This window comes from Danio rerio, chromosome 4 (assembly GCF_052040795.2).
Source record: "Danio rerio strain M-AB ecotype USA chromosome 4, GRCz13ab, whole genome shotgun sequence".
Taxonomy (NCBI): Eukaryota; Metazoa; Chordata; class Actinopteri; order Cypriniformes; family Danionidae; genus Danio; species Danio rerio.
This window is the reverse complement of record NC_141024.2, coordinates 50647794-50667500: the sequence shown is the minus strand read 5'-3', so window position 1 is coordinate 50667500 and position 19707 is coordinate 50647794. Positions and strand designations below refer to the sequence as shown.

Here is a 19707-nt window from a genome sequence, read left to right as displayed (position 1 = left end):
GTGCTGGTAGGAGGAGAAAAACAACAGAGTGTTCTCACTGAAGAGAAAGGGGCTTATCACAGGGAGGAACATACCACACATAGGTCACAACGGCTGTTTCATAGCTCGCCGTGATCGTATAGTGGTTAGTACTCTGCGTTGTGGCCGCAGCAACCCCGGTTCGAATTCTGTGTAGCAACAAGTAAGCTTTACTTGTATCCATACACTTTTTTTCCTAAGTAAACTTTCTTTAAAATTAATAAATAAATAAATGAACAAATGCTTTAAACGTTTTAAAACCTATAATAAACAAAATATATGCACAACAATCTGTCTAGGTCGATGTCCTCAGCAGTAATGGAGCACGTTTAAACAAATGTTATTGTAAGTAAATATTTAAACCATTATGATAAATAGAGTTAAAAAGACCTTTTTGAATGAAAAGTTTTATTGAGATGGGTTGTTGGTGATTGTAGATTGAAAATTTAGATTTTGGAATTTAAGGCACCGCAGAAACCCTGTTTAAAAGCAATAGCCCCGGTAATTAGCTATTATAATGATGTCATTCTAACTCAGATACTATCTGTGAGAACTAGTAACAACTACTAGAAACAAGTTTGAACCCATAAAGAAGTTGATGAAAAAATTGTGATCAACGTGACATATGCAAATGAAAAGTAAAAGTCAACACTATCACCGTAATAGCAGATATCTTCTATGAGAATACTGTAGGTCAAATATCGTCAGCTCATTTGAACTTTAATTTATTGTTTTTGTTTATTTTATATAGCGCCAGTGCTCAAGGACGCTTTACCAACAGCAGGAGAACAAGAAAAACAATAACCTTAAAAAGGAAGAGAAAATGGGAGACTAATAATACATAAAATAATAACAAAAGACACGAGAACAAGTGACAAAAGAAACTCATTCCTGTCTTTCAATGACTGCTTTTGTGCGTTTAGGAGAACTAGGCAGCACACTCAGGGCTGCAAGATGGATTTAATTTAGTAGCCTATTCTTAATATTAAAATATAACAGTATGAAAACCAACCTGTTTGTTCCTGCAGATCTTCCTGTTTGACTGTGAATGTCTCTTTAATCTTCACATCTTCACTCTCCTCTTTAATAAACGCCATCTTTACAATAGTGTGGAGATCAGTCGCTTCAGCAGGAGTTTTTCTCTCTGTGTTTGGACACTTAATCCAGTTCAAAATGAACAAAACAATGAACAGAAACAAAATAATTTCTCTTCAACACTTGCTTCAATGGTTTCTTTATTTGAGAGTATTTAACAAAAAGAAATCAGGTGAAACATTTAATTAAAACACTTATTATACACTTTTCGGTTGTTTTATTCAAACAACAGCCATCAGTTACTGAGAATAAAATAGTACTACTAAAATACTAAAATAGTTGTATAAAGGGTTAAAATAGTATTTCCAACAGCAGGAACATAATATAGCATCGTATAAAAAACTTAAAACTTTAGAAGTTTAACTTTAAATCAGTTTATATCTGTAAACGTTTTAAAACAAACCTTTCTCCAGTTGAATCACAGCGACGAAGCGGCGCTGCCTGATGACGTCACGCGCCACGGCAAAATAAAAGTCTTTTTTGTTTAACTTTTTTGCCACTATCTGTTGCAGTCATGACTTATTGATACATTTCTCCCATGGTTTTCACTTTACACTTTGTCTGCTCTCTCTCTCACAAACCTTAAATCTAAACATTTTCTTAACTTTTTTTAATCCACTTTGTAATGACTTGTATGTCTACAACACTTTCTATTAATATCTGATTCCAAATCTCATCCTCATAATTATGACCTCTTCTATTTCTACAACTTCATAGGCCTATATAGGGTTTCTTTTTTTCACATGCATTGTTGTCTCTTATTATCTGTGTTCCACGTTTCCTGCCATTCTTTAGCAATATCTGTAGTAATATTAATTTACCTTTACTTACATAAGCATTAAAGGGGTAGTTCACATAAAAATTACAATTCTGTCATTTACTCATCCTCTACTAATTTCAAAACTGTTTCTGCTGAATGCAAATAAAGAGAATACAGGGGCAAAAAACAGCCACTGTATGGTTCAACAGTTCCTGTGGACTTGTGGACTGGGGGAAACCAGAGCACCTGGAGGAAACTCATGCGAACATGGGGAGAACACACAAACAAAAATGTCAACTGACCCAGCTGAGGCTCAAACCAACGACCTTCTTGCTGTGAGGCGATCAGTGCTACCTACTGCACCACTGTGATGCCTCACATGTATAATTATTTGAGGTATTAAACTGGTATTGGTGAAGAACTTCGCTTACAAATAGTTGTTAATTTTAAAATGTGTGAAAAGACACCATTCAGATGTAGCGACTGTATTGATCAGGGCAATCAAGCATGTATTGTTATAGACACTATGCTTATTTTTCTTAAGAGATGTTAGGCAGGTCCTGTTCATGTAATATGTTCATGTAATAGTCTATCAAGTTGGTATTGGCATGAACAGCTATACCTGTTAACGGGTTTCTTATATGTTAAACGGTCCTATTCAGTTAATGATCAGGCAGCTATTAATAAAGATGACCGCACTCATTGATGATTCTTTTATTTAAATGACTATGTGACGCAGATATTTAAAATTCATTGTTGCAAACAAGTTACAGGAGTAAGTACAGTTGTTGTTGTATGTGATGTCCACCACTGTAATTACACCATAGTGAAACAGAAGTCTGAGAAATGCTGTAGTTGGTGTAGGTGGAGCAGGTTAATCATGTTAAAAGTTATGCATTGTGTAGATATGAAAGTGAACTCTTGTCATTGAATTATTCTGAATAAACTGCCTATACAATACATTTACTAGTGATGTAATTATTTTCTAATTATAAATATTTAGATGCATCACAGTATGTGATCGCTTTACTTTGTTAAAAGGAAAAGGTTTTGTCAGAGTATCTTATATATGCTTCTGTGAATGTCTATGCATATTTGTGTGCACAAACACAAGTAATAAATAGAGAGAAAAACATCTTTAATACATAACAGGTGAATAAGAGGCTTTCGGGAAAGCTGAGCTGCTCACACATGTTCTGTTCAACTAAAAAAAAAAGGAAAGAAAACAAAACTGGCACAGAAACAAGTTACATTTTGATAGTTACAATTTATAAACATAAAGTGTTTACAGTCTTCCAGAAGCCAGTAATGAGCAGCATGTGCTTTAAGATAAATAAAGGAGTCTAAACTCACATAAAGAACAAGTTCAGTAATAAATAAATGACTAAAACTCTGCTAATAGTTAGCTTATGTCAATATATTGACTGAACTTAACACAAATAAAACCTCAATGTGAAGTTTATAAATTGTTCCTTTCAACAAATGATAATATATCACAGTATAATAGTATACATCTTCTATAACTATTATATAAGTGACTGTAGTTGTGTGTATTGAGACATCGGTATGGATTGAGTTTTCAATGCTCATTTGCATCTTTACACAAAGACTTCAGCCAAGAGACTCTGAGAAGCTTCTGCAAAAACAACACATAACTCTTGCATTACCTTTTAACCAGGCTTGGGAAAAAAATTTTAAATGTGTTTCAAATCAAAATACCTCAACATACCTGTATCAACATTAACTACAAAATGCAGCAGCCACAATAAAAAAAAGCTTCAATTAATAGTCCTATAAAACAACAGCAACAAAACAAATGAAGATGGCTAAAGTCAACTTATTTTCCCAATACAACATTATTTCTCTGTAAAAACTGGTTTGTAAAGCAACTGAACCTCTCATCATCCACAGTAATGTGTCTCCCAGACCCAGACGTCGGCTCTGCATCAGTTAACCACCAGAGGCCGACAAAGCACTTCATAAGCACTTTATCTCTCATTCCCATAAAAAGAATCCGGCAACAAATTTGGTTTAGAATAAGTCTTCGCGTGCATAATAAATTAAACAAACGCGACATACATGTTTATTGCGTCGGTCGGTCCAGCTTTAAATATCCTTCATTAATGCATTAAAACTGACCCAAATGCATACAATATATGATTTCAATTCATTATAATATAATTTTATTTTTAATAATGAAAACTTTTTTCCCTCGGTGTAAACTGCTGTTTGCTTTTTTTATTGTGGCTTTTTCTAAAACATTTTTTCCCAGTGCAAGTTAAAATCAAGTTCTGTATTTCGGCTGTTTAAGGTCTCACTTTGCATTGAACTTTTAACTTTTTACATTCAGAGATGTTGTTTATGTTCACACAGCTACATTACACATCAACTAAAGTTTAAAATGTGATATTGCAGTGGACCACCCATTTAACTATAAAATGCAGCAGCCAAAATAAAAAAGCTTCCATCAAAAGTCAACTTATTTTCCCAATACATCTTTATTTCTCTTTAAAGCTATGGTTCGTATAGCTGCTAAACTTCCCATCCTCTGCAGTAATGTGTTTTGAGTCTTCACTGTTGTCCACTGCTCATTTGCATCTTTATACCAGCATTAATGGGGGCCAATTGAGTATTAACCAATCACATGCCAGATCAAGTAGGTCAGCAGGGTTGTATCTATATATTCTGCGTTCTTAACAGAAACTTCATTGGCTTATTTAGCTATAAGAGAACAACTTTGGAGGACAAACTACGATTGTTGATTCCTACACTGAGATTATTACCAACAACAACATACAAAAAAAAAAAAAAAAAAAAAAAACGACTGAGGCCATTTCTCATCCCACTTCTTCATTGAAGACTGGAAAGGTGAGTTGCACATTCTGAATTTACACTCAAATAATATCTGAATGCTGACATTATAAAATGTAAAATCTAAACATGTGCATGCATTGTTCAACAGTGTATTAAGTTTTTCAGTCATTTTAAAAGCTTCTTTACAACTATTTAGTTATGTGTTTGTTTGTTTGGTTTGGTTATAAATATTGATTTTATCCTGACAAATGGACTGTAGCCCAAATAAGTTTCAACCTATTACGTATATAAATTTATATAAAAATTTGATGTTTCCCCATTCATTACAAATACAAAACAAAAAGCAGATAAATTATAAAGTGGAAAATGAGGGAGAAATGTATCGATAAGTCATGACTCAAAATTAAGAGTGAGTAGGGGGAAAAAGCTAAACAAAAAAAGACTTTTATTGTGGCATGGTGGTGTGACGTCATAAGGCGGCGCCGCTCTCACACTGTGATTCAACTGGAGAAAGGTTTGTTTTAAAGCTTGTACACAGATGTAAACCAACTGATTAAAATTTCAGGTTGTTCGTTTAATGTTAGATGAACCTGCTGTTGACAATAATATTTTAACCCTTTATACAAAGAACTACTATTTTACTCACTGTAAGGTCTATTGTTTGAATTAGATAAGATAAACTTTTGTTTGTCCCGAGAGGAAATTCTTGTCTTGTGCAAATAAGTGCTACAACGTTGCTGTGCAGACAATAAGATAAATCAAACAAACTAAACAATTAAGAACATACCTAAAAAAAGATTGAATAAAGCAACAGTAAAGTGTGTGATAAGTGTTTTAGTGAAGGTTTAATTTATTAAATAGCATGATGTCACTCTGTTCCAAGTATACATCAATAAAATTTCTAGAGTTCTAGTTTACATCGGCTGATTTGTGGCTTTTGTTGCTTGCTCAGACTTACATAATTTCTGTTTGTTAATGACTAATATAAAGAAACTGTTGAAGCAAGTGTTGAAATTATCTTGTTTTTGTTCAGTGTTTTATTTATTTTAAACAGGACATTTTTTTATTGTTTTGTTCGTTTTAAACAGGATAAAGTGTCCAAACGCAGAGAAAAACTCCTGCTGAAGTGACTGATCTCCACACTGTTATAAAGATGGCGTTTATTAAAGAGGAGAGTGAAGATGTGAAGATTGAAGAAACATTCACAGTCAAACAGGAAGATCTGCAGGAACAAACAGGTTGGTTTTCATTCTCAAACACCAACTCAGTCATTTGATCCTCATTCAGATATATTTTAATTATAAGAATACTAAATTAAATCCATCTTGCAGCCCTGAGTGTGCTGCCTAGTTCTCCTAAATGCACATAAGCACTCATTGAAAGACAGGAATCAGTTTCTTTCGTCACTTGTTCTCGTGTCTTTTGTTATTATTTTATGTATTATTAGTCTCCCATTTTCTCTACCTTCTTAAGGTTATTGCTTTTTCTTGTTCTACTACTGTTTGTAAAGCTTCCTTGAACACTGGCTCTATATAAAATAAACAAAAACCATAAATTAAAAGCGTTTAACTGAGCTGACGATATTTGACCTTCAGTATTCTCACAGTGTTGCAGTGATAGTGTTAGCTTAGTACTTTCCACTTGCATATGTCCCATTGATCCCAATTCCCCCTTTTTAATTAACCTCATGGGATTAAACTTGTTTCTAGTTGTTACTAGTTCTCACAGATAGTATCTGAATTAGAATTACATATTATCACAATAACCAGGGCTATTGTGTTTAAACAGGGTTTCCACAGAGTCTTAAAATGTCTTAAATTTCAAAATCAAATTTTTAGGCCTTAAAAGTCTTAAATTTACTAAAATTGTGTTGTAGGTCTTTAATCTTTTTTAAACAAATGTTCATTTTCCTTTGTTCATATTGTGTTAACCAGTCTGGCCAAAACCTATACAATCACCAACAATCCATCTCAATAAAACTTTAAACTTTTTTTTATTCAAAAAGGTCATTTTAAGTCTATTTATCATAATGGATTAAGTATTTTCCTTACAATATCATTTGTTTAAACGTGCTCCATGTATTTACTGCTGAGGACATCGACCTGGACAGATTGTTGTGCATAGATTTAATTTGTTATAGTTTTTAAAACATTTGTAAATTTTTTTTTTATTTTAAAGAAAGTTTATTTTGGAAAAAACGTGTGTGGATACAAGTAGAGCTTGCTTTTTTACACATTTAAAATCTTTTACTAAGAAATATCCAAAATAATAATATAATATTTTTTTTATTATAATATATTTTTTGATAGGACAAATACAAAATCTGGGCCATTTGAAAAATTCTTTAGTCTTTTATGAGTCTAAAATTTCATTCATAATGGTCATAAAAGTCTTAAATTTAACTTAGTGAAACCTGCAGAGACCCTGGTTTAAGGTATGTCAGAAAACATGGATGCCCCAATTTTAAACACGCTGAATGAAATTGACACTAAAATAATTAATCATTATAAAACATTGTACAGTATTCTGAACTATATGATGTGATGGGACGACGTGAGACAAAACAAACAAATAATAGTGGAAAAATAACGTTTAGCAATACCAGTGGTGGATTTAGGCATGGGTAATGTGGGCGATCGCCCAGGGTGGGATTTTCCTGGGGGCGGCAAAAAAAAATGTCCCCTAGTGAAAGCATTTAGATACAATTACTTTATGCAAATGTATTCATTAAGAGTGGCAATCTCAAAATAAAGACATTAGGGGCCATTTACATTTGGCATTTTTTGCACGTGCGAGTTTGTTATTCTCAATGTGCAACTGAAACATCGCTTGTGAAAGCAAACTGATGCATGCGTACAGAAAACCAGCAACTCACACATGCTCCTGTGTGAATCCCGGTTGTTTGCATGCACGCCGAAAAAATAAGCGTCGCTCATGCGCCATGAAACTGAATTAACAGCCTTTTGTGCAGAAGTGTCAGCACACAGCGAGTTTTGCATAGTTTATGTAAAGTGTATGTAATTTAACGATGGTGTTACGTTCACTAAGCATGGCTATAAAGCAGAAAGGAGGGATAAAGAGTCAGGGAGGTAGGACAGGTCTAAAGGTCTAAGACAAAAGATAATTTGGTTACACTTTACAATAACTACACACTATAAACCATTTATTATGCATTAGCAAATACTGAATTCATTATTTGTTTAGCATTATCTGTTTAGCATTAACTCTAAATTAATAAGTGTTATTAAACAGTTTTTAACTGCAGCTACATATGCTGTATTCCTGACTTACAACCACATTTATAATGTGCTTAATAATTGTACTTTCATACTTTGTTAAGGATTAATTTCCTATTACTAAATTAAGTTTGGGGAGAGAATCACAATGTTTATGAAAAGTCGGGGATTGAAGCGCAATGTTCATCATAAGTGGGGGCAGAGCGGGCCAGAATCACGATGGCAGCAGGTCAGATGATTGTAAGACCAAGGGGAAATGTCCCTATGTCTCCCTATGGCCAGTTCGCCCTTGAGTTATACTATTTTCTATTGTGTATTATTCCTGGTCATTTCTCCAATAATTGTAAGTTCTAAAACAATAACATATAAGATCAGGTCACTGCTATGATATGATTGACAATTTATGTATGTCACTGTTTGTCATTGTGCTGTTTATTCTGAGAGCTGAGGCTGAGTATTTGTAGAGCTTTTAACTCTTGAAATGATTAACTCCGCGTCATTCTAACACTGGATAAACAGAATCCTGTGTTATCTGTAATCTCCTTTCACACTGCTCATGCTATACCTGGTGTTCATTAATAGACGTTTCACATTCGCAAACCCCGGGTTAACATTTTTATTTGTATATTTATGTTGTCAATGTCCCTGACTGGACAAACAGCAGGTCATCTTTTTAGATGGCATTTCTGCATCTTGTCGGGTTAATAATATCTGCAAATTAGGAGAAATACTAGCCTTTTAGAAAGAAGCTATTATTATACCAATACCTAAACCAGGAAAAGATCATTCAACTAATTATCGTCCAACAGCACTTACCAGTTGCCTTTGCAAAACAATGGAACGAATGATTAATGATCGATTGGTGTGGATTTAAAAAAAACAAGATTAATAAATATCAGTGTGGGTTTAGAAGAGGGAAAAGTACTCTTTGCCATCTTATACGATTAGAATCTTTTGTACGAGCAGGTTTTATTAAAAAAGAACACATACAAGCAGTTTTTTTTTTTTATCTGGAAAAGGCCTTTGACACTACCAGGAGGTATGGTATTTTAAAAGATTTACACGAGATGGGTGTTTGAGGAAATTTGCCTAATTTTATTGCAAATTTTTATTATTCAATAGAGTTTTTCGTGTGCGTATGAAAACTATATTATCTGAATATATGAGCATATATAGCATATATGAGAATCAGGAGTGCCCCAAGAAAGTATACTATCAGTAACACTATTTAATATTAAAATTAATAATATTGTAAATGTTAATGGGAATAATATATTTCGTAGTTTATATGTAGATGATTTATGTATTTGTTATAAAGGGAAAATATGTATACAATCAAGAGACAAATTTAAATATGTATAAATAAAATATATGGCTGGTCAGTTTTAAATGGTTTTAATTTTTCTAAGTCAAAAACTGTATGCATGCATTTTTGTTTTTTAAGATCTATGCATTTAGATCAGGAGCTTTTTTAGATAGAGAAACTATACAAGTTGTGAAAAAGGTAAAGTTCCTAGGAATGAGTTTTGACAATAAGCAGTGTTTTATTCCTCATATTAAAGTATTATGAAATAGATGTTTTAAAACAATCAATGTATGAACTTAATCTTAAAAAGGTAAAATAAATAAATAAATTAGGACCTCTGTAATGAAATCCAAGTCTTTGTATAAATGTGTACACGTTAATGGACCAAACACAATATGATCTGATTTATTTTACATTTAATTTGCACCAAAATTACAGTGTGTGTAGCCAATGTTTCCTGTGTCTTCTCACTTTTCAGCTTTTGATGAGATTTTTTAAGACTTAATAAAAACTGTTTTATTTATTTATTTCAGACTTAATTGAAGTGAATGAGGGGAGTAAAGAGGAGGAACATCGTGTCAAAATTGAGGAAAAAAACTATTTACAGACTGATGGTATTTTGAAAAGGAGAGACAAGAACCATTTCATCTGCACTCAGTGTGAAAAGAGTTTTGGAAGAAAAGACGATCTTAAGTTTCACATGATGATCCACGCTGGAGAGAAACCGTTTACATGCACTCAGTGTGGGAAGAGTTTCAGCCAATCATCATCCCTTAATCAACACATGAGGACCCACACTGGAGAGAAACCATTCACATGCACTCAGTGTGGGAAGAGTTTCAGCCAATCATCATCCCTTAATCTACACATGAGGATCCACACTGGAGAGAAACCATTCACATGCACTCAGTGTGGGAAGAGTTTCAGCCAATCATCATCCCTTAATCTACACGTGAGGATCCACACTGGAGAGAAACCATTCACATGCCCTCACTGTGGGAAGAGTTTCAACCAATCATCACACCTTAACTGTCACATGAAAATACACACTGGAGAGAAACCATTCACTTGCCCTCAGTGTGGGAAGAGTTTCAGCCAATCATCAAACCTTAACTGTCACATGACAATCCACACTGGACAGAAACCATTCACATGCACTCAGTGTGGAAAGAGTTTTACCTGCTCATCACGCCTTCATCAACACATGAGGATTCACACTGGAGAGAAACCATTCACATGCACTCAGTGTGGAAAGAGTTTTACCTGCTCATCACGCCTTCATCAACACATGAGGATTCACACTGGAGAGAAACCATTCTCATGCACTCAGTGTGGGAAGAGTTTCAGCCAATCATCACACCTTAATCAACACATCATGAGCCACACTGGAGAGAAACCATTCATGTCTAATCATCTTGTTTAATCCCGCCCCTTTTCGCAGTGGCGTACAACAGAATTTCGCATACTCAATAGTGATGGGAAGTTCGTATCATTTTATTTACTGATCGAGATGAACAAATCTTTTTTCGAGTCATTTCGTTCATTTGGTTCAATTTGCCAAAATATTATTAAAATGTTACGAATTGCTTCCAAACACATCTACAACTAGCCCAGAAGGTTGATCACACGACAAATAAGTCATAAATAGAATACTATAAGAATGAGAAAATAATAATTCAATGTTTACCTGCTCTTTTGTCTATAGGTATTGTTGTCTGTTTGCTCAGCTCACCTCTTCATGTATTCAAATGTCAGTGGTGCGTTCACGTTACAATGACAGTCACATATAATTTTAACCAATGTACCCAGTCTGAGCCGATAGAAGCCATGATAATTAGTTCACCTTTCGAGTCTTCTGGTTCTTGAGTCGTTCGTTCATCACATGACAGAATAACTCAAACCGGAGCACTTGAGAGTTGAATAGATCAATTCTTTTTTTTTTGGCTCTAAACGCATATGATTGGCCGGTGATGAACGAATGACTCAAACCCGAGGACTCGAGAGGTGAACAGATCAATTCTTTTTCTGGCTCTAAATGCATATGATTGGCATATAAATGCATATGTTAGGCTGTAGTCTTTCATGTGGTGAACGAACGACTCGATAGAGGACTCGAAAAATGAACTAATCTTGTCTCGCACTACACATCGTGCACATGAGCAAATTAATGAATCTTTTAGTTAATCCGAGTCATTCGTTAATTTTGTCACATAACATGAAAGAAAGCATAAGAGATGAGTTATTTAATAAATCAAATAGTCTTTGTGAATAGTTTTGTAACATATGATGCTGCCAGCATTAGACACTTAAACACTGTTTATTTGTTGTTTATTGTTTTATTATTATTATTATTATTTTACCAAAAAATCTTTCATAAATAATTTTCAGATTACTTTATAAATCACAACAATAAAATAAGCAAAAGAAAAACAAAATAGTGCACATCAAGCTAGGCTTTTTAATAAATAAAAACAAACAAGCTTAAAATTAAATAACACGTTTGTGCCATAAAATCTTTATATGAAATATGACAACTCTTCCCAGTAGATGTTTTTATGAAACAGCAATTTAAGTGAAAGATATTATAAATAAAAAACAAAAGCCACAGGGCCTAATGAGCTTAACAACTTGACTTGTGAATAGAACAGTGCATTTAAAAAAAATAAATAAAATTAAATAAGCTTTAAAACAACATTGTGTGGCTTTACTTGTTGGACTTGGCTTAAGGTTTGTTAGCATTTAATAACACAAGCTCTGAACCTTTGATAGGCTGAGTCTGTTTCTTTTGTCATTAGTTGTTGTCGCAGGATAAAAGATGCTAAATGAGTAAATGCAAATGCAAACTTTCTTTATACAAATATTAGACCAATACATAAAGTCTGCATAGAAAAACATTATTAAACAAAAAATGGGGTATAAATGAACAAATTACAAATCACTTGTAATTGTAGAATTTAATTAATCTATCCCCTAGCTTAGTGTTTGTTTTCTGATAGCAAGCCAGCAAATAGACAAATCAATATATATATATACTAGATATAAACCACATATCCACTAGAAAAAAAGTAACAATAACTTAGTGACAATATGACAGAAATTTTTTATTTCTTAGAAAATGCTTTTTAGGTACACATTGTTTGATGATTTTATGAAAAATTTAAAATATGATTATATGATGCAACAAAAATTCAGTTTTACATAAATATTTTTGACTGAGGTTCTCGTTGCAGAGTACAGTGGAACTACAGTTTAAGATCAGAAATGCACATAATAGTGTAAGGATGGCTATATCTCTCCATAATATTAAAATCTGCAAACTGTTATGGAACTCCACACGAGACAAGAGCATGAGAATGATCAGGCACTAAAACAATAATCTTTCCAATGTGAGAAGAAGATCCAGGGGCGCCTCCAAGGGGTGGCCAGGGGTGGCCACGGCCACCCCTCGGTAAACTCTGGCCACCCTTGTGGCCACCCCTTTGGCCACCCTAATATAATTTTGCGGTTGACATTATTGATTGAAATGAACTTATAAATTCCCAATATTTAGATAAATAAATAAATACATAAATAAATAAAATGCAGTCACTAAATTATTGTTGGTGTTACTGACGTAGCTCTCCCCCTCTGGTTCAATGCTGGTGAAAGCAAACTGACGCATGTGCGCGGAAAACCATTCCCGCGCGCCTCACGCACTCCTGTGTGAATCCCGGTTGGTTGTTTGCATGCACGCCGACATAATAGGCACCGCTCATGCGCCGTGAAACGGAGTAAAAGCCTTTTGTGCAGAAGTGTCGGCACGCAGCGAGTTTTGAAAGTCGTTTAAAGTTTATACAATATAATGATGATGATGATGATGATAATGATGTTACTTTCACTAAGCATGCCTTTAAAGCAGAAAGGAGGGATAATGAGTCAGGGAGGTAAGACTTCATAACATGATTTCTCAGCCATGATCTGGTCTAAGACCACAGATAATTCTATAATACAGTACATTTTTTGTATTCTTTAGAATTGTCATAATTCATTTTCATGCAAAAGGTTTCTTAAGTGATGTTGGCATATCACTCCAGTTGTTGTTTTCCAGTAATATTTAGGACTGATTTCTGTTGTTTATTTAGAATAATAATTGTATATTAATATTAATTGTATTTATTTAGAATAAATATAAATAAATTGTTATATTTATTGAATAACAAATCTAACAATTCAAGAGAGGTGGGGGTGTATAGGGTGGTTCGCCCAGGGTGTCATTTAAACTAGAACCACCACTACCCTCCCCGATCGTCCTTGACAGCACGCACACACCTTCAATAGACAGCAATGGCTATTTAATATTTACCTTAAGCTACAGTATATCAATAGAAGAAGCTGCATTAATAAAATGGTTCAAAAAGCAATATGGATAAATAATATTATTAGGTATAGTGAGTGTGTATAGTAATGCCTTTTGTTCAGTTTGTTCATTTGTTTGGGTAATTAATAAACTCATTATTCTTTCATTCATTTTCTTTTCGGCTTAGTCCTTTTATTAATCCAGGGTCGCCACAGCAGAATGAACCGCCAACTTATCCAGCACATTTTTACACAGCGGATGCCCTTCCAGCTGCAACCCATCACTGGGAATAATAAACTCATTAATCTTCATTAATTTTAGACATGGCATATCTCGTATGATGTACAATAAAGGCACGTAAAAAAAGAAGTCATTTATACAGTATATGAAAAGTGTTTTTAAACTAAACATAGATTTTTATTTGGTTTGCACATGTACTTGCTGAATTATTTCAAAGAATAAATTGCAATATTTCAAATAGAATTAATTAAATGAATAAAACTACATTATTTCATTTACCAGAAATAAAAATATAACATTACACTGAATTCATTATTTTTTTTTGTGTGCCACCCCAAGATTTGGTGCGGCCTCTTCTGGCCACCCCTAAGAAAATTTTCTGGGGGCGCCACTGAGAAGATCAGCTAGAAAACCAGTTGTTCAGGTTGTCTCGATCATGCATCCTGAGCCCCCCTCTTTGCCCTATACTTTACCTTCTCCACCAGTGCAGCTCACTCACATTTCACACCGAATGTTTAAGTTTTTAATATGGATGCTCCACTACAAGGAAAATTGTCTTCGCATCAACTCATGACCAGGCAAGAGTCTTGGTGAAGCTTTTATTGTCTTGAATTTATAATGATTTGAGTATTTAGGCAAAGGGTGCAGAAGTGTCCGTGGGATCCTGTAGACAGGATACCCCATTGCAGGTTGAGTCTCTGAGCTCTGCATCAGGATTTATATGCTGCAATGTATTTCTACATGGTCAGGTATTCCTCTTTAACTCTTAAATGTATCTTTGAGTAATTGATGTTGTACAATCTTGATTGGCTTATTTTGTTTAATTATGTGAACTGCAATGGAAAATCTTTTCCTGACAAATAAATGTAAAATTCTTGTTTAACTCTAATATCTCCTGAAATCATTTAAATCTAGTAGACTGTTTATGCTGATGTTTCCGCAGCCTACGACCAGGATTAGTCATCTATTTAGGCGCAATGGATGGAGCATGGGCACAGCATTGGAGACCTGTTGATTTCTGACAATCACTGATGATATAATCTAGGGGCTAAATCAAACTTTCTTTAAGTATGAGCAAGCATGGGGCGGCCTTCTATTACTTGAAGGAAATTAGCATATCTGCTAAGAATCGGAACTGGAGAAGATGTGTCCGTGAGCAGATGAAACTGGCCAGCATACTGACTCTAAGCGACTTTGAGTAAACAATTAAACATTAATTGAATATAAGGATTTATTAGGTTAATCAATCTAAATTAGACCTAATCACAACCTATAAGGTAATCAGCTTAAATCTAAATCTAAAATTATTATAAATTGGAGTCAGATTAAAATTTAGAGCTAGAAACAAATTAAAATAAATTATAACGAACAAAAATATTTCTTTTCACATGTGCTAAACACACAGTTAACCTTCACCCATGCTGTTAGCTCTGTCATGGGACTAATAGATGGACTCTTACATGTGTGTGTATTTATATAGTTTATAACCATAATAGTTCTACAGTTTCTTCTATTTCACTTGTTGATTTCTATTTTATTGCATATTTTATTTAAATAGTGTATTTATTTTGTTAAAGAGCCCATATTATGGTTTTTTGAAAATGCCCTTCCATGTAGTGTTTAACAGCTCTAAGTGAAGTGAAATATGCAGCTAAGGCTTAAATCTGTAAGTGTACAGTGTTTAAAACTGTTGATTCATCTATAAAAGAGTCGACTCATAGTGCTTCAAATGAGTCGTCTTGATAACGAGTCATTAGATGTTTCATGATGTTGTATCTACGAAACACAAGTAGTTGCGTGCGCAAACCCGGGAGATTTGAAACCTGCGGCCTCGCCCACTAACACAGAAAAAAAGCCACACACACACACGCGCGTGCCGGTCGAATGTGATGTCACACTGTGCAGATGGATATTATTGAGTCTCCACCCAAAGATGAAACCTCAGCATTAGCCCAGCCTTGAGCAGTTTAAGTGCTTCTGGAAACTTCATGCTTTAGACTGGGTGTATATTACATGCTTAATATTCAATTTTTAGACTGTGTGTGTGTGTGTGTGTGTGTGTGTGTGTGTAGGCCTATTATTATTTAAAATAAAATTTTTAAATAAAATTGATTATATTATGTACAAAATATTATTCTTTATAATTATATCCAGTTCCCCTAAAACTTTGCTTAAATACCATATACATTTATTAAATAAATAAAACCAAAAAGTAAATAAATAAGTTTTCAGGACATATCAAATTTCAGCACAACACTAACTAACTAGTCTCACTCACACACACACACTTGTACACACTCTCACTAACACACTCACTCTTGTACATGCTCTCTCTCTCACACACCTACATTCTATCTCAATTCAATTCAGAAATACTTTTTTTAGCATGACTGTAAATGATACAATGTTGCCAACACAAACACATAGACATCTCACAGACACATGTACATGCTCTCACTCACAAATATAAGCCCTTTCTCTCACACACACACTTCTACATGCTTTCTCATAAACATGTACTGGCTCTCTCTCTTACACACACTACTACATGCTGTCTTTCACTCACACACACACACACACACACACAAACAAATGTGCATTTGATACTTGTTTATATAATTGTATGTGCTCATTAGGCTTACGATAGGTGGTTGCATTGTAATTATTTGGTCATGAAGGTATTAATTGTTTTAAATTGTTTTTCAGCTAATAATGTTTGTGATGTTATACATGCTACAAAAGGCTTTTGAAGCTGACAAGACGTGGAGCAACCATGACCAGAGCGTTCCAGAGAGAAGGTGTCTCTCAAAATGCAGTGGCCCAGCTCGCTGCAATTGCAGAGCTGTACTTTGCTAACAGGGAGCAATTTAACAGAATCAGCTTCACACCAGGAAAATGAACAGAGTTCGCTCAAAAGTGTAGAGACCTCATTTTTGGAGATTTTTGCATAAAGGTTGTATCAATGAAAAGGAAGAGTTCTTTTGTATGTTTCTTTGTTCAATAATGCTCCGGTTTACTGTTGGTAAAATGTAGAAGATAAAACCTACAGCACAATAAGCTTAGCTTATAATGCCCAAAAAAAAAAAAAAATTCCGACTAAATTCATTAATTTTCTTTTCAGCTTAGTCCCTTTATTAGTCTGGAGTTGCTATAATGGAATAACCCAAGAGCTTATCCAGCACCATCCATGTTTTACACAACAGATGCCCTTCCAGCTGCAATGCATCACTGGGAAACATCCAAACACACACATATATATATATTTGAGCCTACTCAATTTACCTGTACCACATGTCTTTGGATTTGTGGAGGAAACCAGAGAACCCAGAGGACACCCACACAAACACAGGGAGAACATGCAAACTCAACACAGAAATGCCACCTGACCTAGCTGAGGCTCAAACCAACGACTTTCTTACTGTGAGGCGAACGTTCTACCCTCAGCGCCACCACATTGCTGGCAATTTAATTGTTATTCTAAAATGTTTTTTTTCAGCCTACTGTTTGAAAGATAATGAAAAAAATATTTGCCACAAAAATAGTTAAATTGCAGAGCTAAGACTTAAAATATGTATACATTTTAGAAAAAAAATGTATATGGTGGCTGCATGGTGGTGCAGTGGGTAGCATATTTGCCTCCCAGCAAGAAGGTCACTAGTTCGAGCCTAAGCTGGGTCAGTTGGTGTTTCTGTGTGGAGTTTGCATGTTCTCCCCATGTTCGTGTGGGTTTCCTCTGGGTGCTCTGGTTTCCCTGACAAATCCAAAAACTTGTGATCAAGACGGCGGAAGGGCCACAGCACTTTAGAGTCATGCACACCAATCAGGTAAAAACCTTTCGACTATGCATGAGCTCAGAAAATGTGATGAAGGAACGCCCAGAATTCAGGTGCTTCAAATGTGACGAAAGGGGACATTTCGCAAGGACCTGTACAGCTGTGTCGGGCCCGGATTGTAAATTGGCCCTGATACCTGCAGGGAGCTTGTCACGCTGAGTTGGCTTTGTCCGCTCGATTGACCAACGCGTACGCCTTGTTTTATCCTTGCACGCCTAACTTCGCTTGTGAAAGCGCTTGTGGGGTTTCTGTAGTGTAGTGGTCATCACGTTCGCCTAACACGCGAAAGGTCCTCGGTTCGAAACCGAGCAGAAACAGTGCTCTTCTTTTGGCGAGAAAATAATAGCATCCACTGGCGCACCAGCAATGATCGTCGACAGGCACCCAATCAAAAAGGGTTATCTGCTTGATTTGCCTGAAGGTTTCCGTAGTGTAGTGGTTATCACGTTCGCCTCACACGCGAAAGGTCCCCAGTTCGAAACTGGGCGGAAACAACCTCTGGCTTTTATGACAATTGTCAAATCAGGCTTCTGTTGAGTACTGACGTTCACTGAAATCATTCTTTCTGCAGAGCGGTGTGAGTCTAGAAGTTTGAATTCAGCTCAGTGTTTACCGCCCCTCGTGGTGTCGCAAACTTGCATAGAATCTGATTTCTTTTAGCTTTGTGTTGTGCATGAGCAGGTGGCCAGTGCGTTTGCTGGCCCTTCACGGTGCAGACCGTACAAGACAGCTCTATAAAAAAAGACTATAAATACTTGAAGCAGCACGGGCCTATTGGTTTCCGTAGTGTAGTGTTTATCATGTTTGCATTACACGCTAAAGGTCTCCTGTTCGAAACTGGGTGGAAGCATACAATTAGCGGACACTTTTGTCCAAAGCGACATACAATAGTGGAGGAATTCAACAAGACGAGGCAATGCATACGAAAAAGGGCTATTTATTCCAAGTAATTTGTTTGTGCTCAGAGAATTTAGTGCTGGAGTAGGAGTTTCGTTTTCTTTAGAGAGAGGGATTTTCACCGGGGTTCGGGTGTACTCTGAAGAGATGGGTGTTAGCTGTCGTTTGAAGGACACCAGTGTATCCGTAATCCGAGTGGGAATGGAAAGGTGATTCCACCAGCGTAGAACATTGAATGAAAACATTGTGGAAAGTGACTTTGCGTCTCTCTGCGCTGGCACCACAAGACAGCGCTCTCACCCTAACCGGAGGCTCCTGTGGTTATCACGATGGCTTTACAAGCGGAGGGTCTCCTGTTAGAAACTGGGCGGAAACATTCAGATTTGCTTTTACGCACATTCTCAATTGGCTCTCTGCTCACTGGATGATCCACGATACAAGGGCATGGATCTGTCAAATGTCATGACTTGACGTTGTATGAGGATTTGACGAAAAAAATGCCCTGCAAACCTTAAAAAGCAACGCCATCCCTGGACAATTCTTTTGATCCCCTTTCAGTGCACTTGCATTAAAGCCCACGTGATGCGGCACTTTGTCAGTGTTACTGTATCATTCGGACATGGGGGCAGAGAGTTAAAGACTTCAGCCTGAGCGCACTGCCGCAGGCTCGGTTTGTCAGAAGTGGGATTCGAACCCACACCTCCAGGGGAGACTGCAACCTGAACGCAGCGCCTTAGACCGCTCGGCCATCCTGACATGCAAGCTTGGCAGGAGCTGTCTCCTGGGAGCCGCACCGCAGTACCGTGACATGGAATCTGATGTTTCACAGCTTGCCCAGCTTCGGCTGTCCAGCTCATTGGCGCAGCAGGCAGCTAAGCTGTGCTCGCCTCCTGGGGCTGCGCCTAGTTTCAATAGCCAACACTTGACAGCTGTCATTGCTTACGGCCACACCACCCTGAGGGGGCTATAGAGCAAACAGGAAGTGAGTTGGCAGCAGTAAGGAGAGAAAGGCTCTCCCCATTTTGTTTGTCTACCTTTTTGTTTATTGACCTTGAGTGTTTTTGTTTGTTTGTTTTCTTTTTGTCTTTAAAAACCACCTAACAGCAGCATTTTGCTGACTGAAGGGTGGTTATGTAGTGTGTTTTATTTTTAATCATGGACAGATTCCCCGG

The 19707-nt window shown here is 35.9% G+C and overlaps 1 protein-coding gene, 1 long non-coding RNA gene and 2 other non-coding genes across 9 annotated transcripts in view; 3 read left to right on the top strand and 1 right to left on the bottom strand.

The window, feature by feature from the left end:
* LOC141381734 (uncharacterized) overlaps positions 1 to 1556 on the bottom strand; it is a 17470-nt gene extending 15914 nt beyond the window's left edge. The window contains exons 1-2 of the long non-coding RNA XR_015483857.1: positions 1517 to 1556; positions 1031 to 1175 (exon numbers count right to left, since the gene is read on the bottom strand). This is a non-coding gene — a long non-coding RNA (uncharacterized LOC141381734). The remainder of the gene's footprint in view (positions 1 to 1030; positions 1176 to 1516) is intronic.
* Positions 1557 to 4580: 3024 nt separating this feature from the next.
* LOC137490937 (uncharacterized) lies at positions 4581 to 14694 on the top strand. 6 transcript variants are annotated; one of them, XM_087245920.2, is made up of 4 exons: positions 4581 to 4741; positions 5776 to 5925; positions 9763 to 10392; positions 10476 to 14688. In XM_087245920.2, exons 2-4 carry the CDS (start codon positions 5841 to 5843, stop codon positions 10592 to 10594), a joined length of 834 nt encoding a protein of 277 aa, XP_087102046.1. In that variant the 5' UTR covers positions 4581 to 4741; positions 5776 to 5840; the 3' UTR covers positions 10595 to 14688. The 6 variants fall into 6 exon arrangements, with proteins under 6 accessions (XP_087102046.1, XP_087102047.1, NP_001429581.1 ...); XM_087245921.2 differs by having other exon boundaries at positions 9763 to 10476; positions 10560 to 14688; XM_087245918.2 differs by lacking the exon at positions 4581 to 4741 and adding an exon at positions 5172 to 5201.
* Positions 14695 to 17882: 3188 nt separating this feature from the next.
* Positions 17883 to 17955, top strand: trnav-aac (transfer RNA valine (anticodon AAC)). Its single transcript has one exon. It is a non-coding gene; the product is annotated as a tRNA-Val (tRNA).
* Positions 17956 to 18059: 104 nt separating this feature from the next.
* On the top strand, positions 18060 to 18132 carry trnav-cac (transfer RNA valine (anticodon CAC)). Its single transcript has one exon. It is a non-coding gene; the product is annotated as a tRNA-Val (tRNA).
* Positions 18133 to 19707: the final 1575 nt, after the last annotated feature.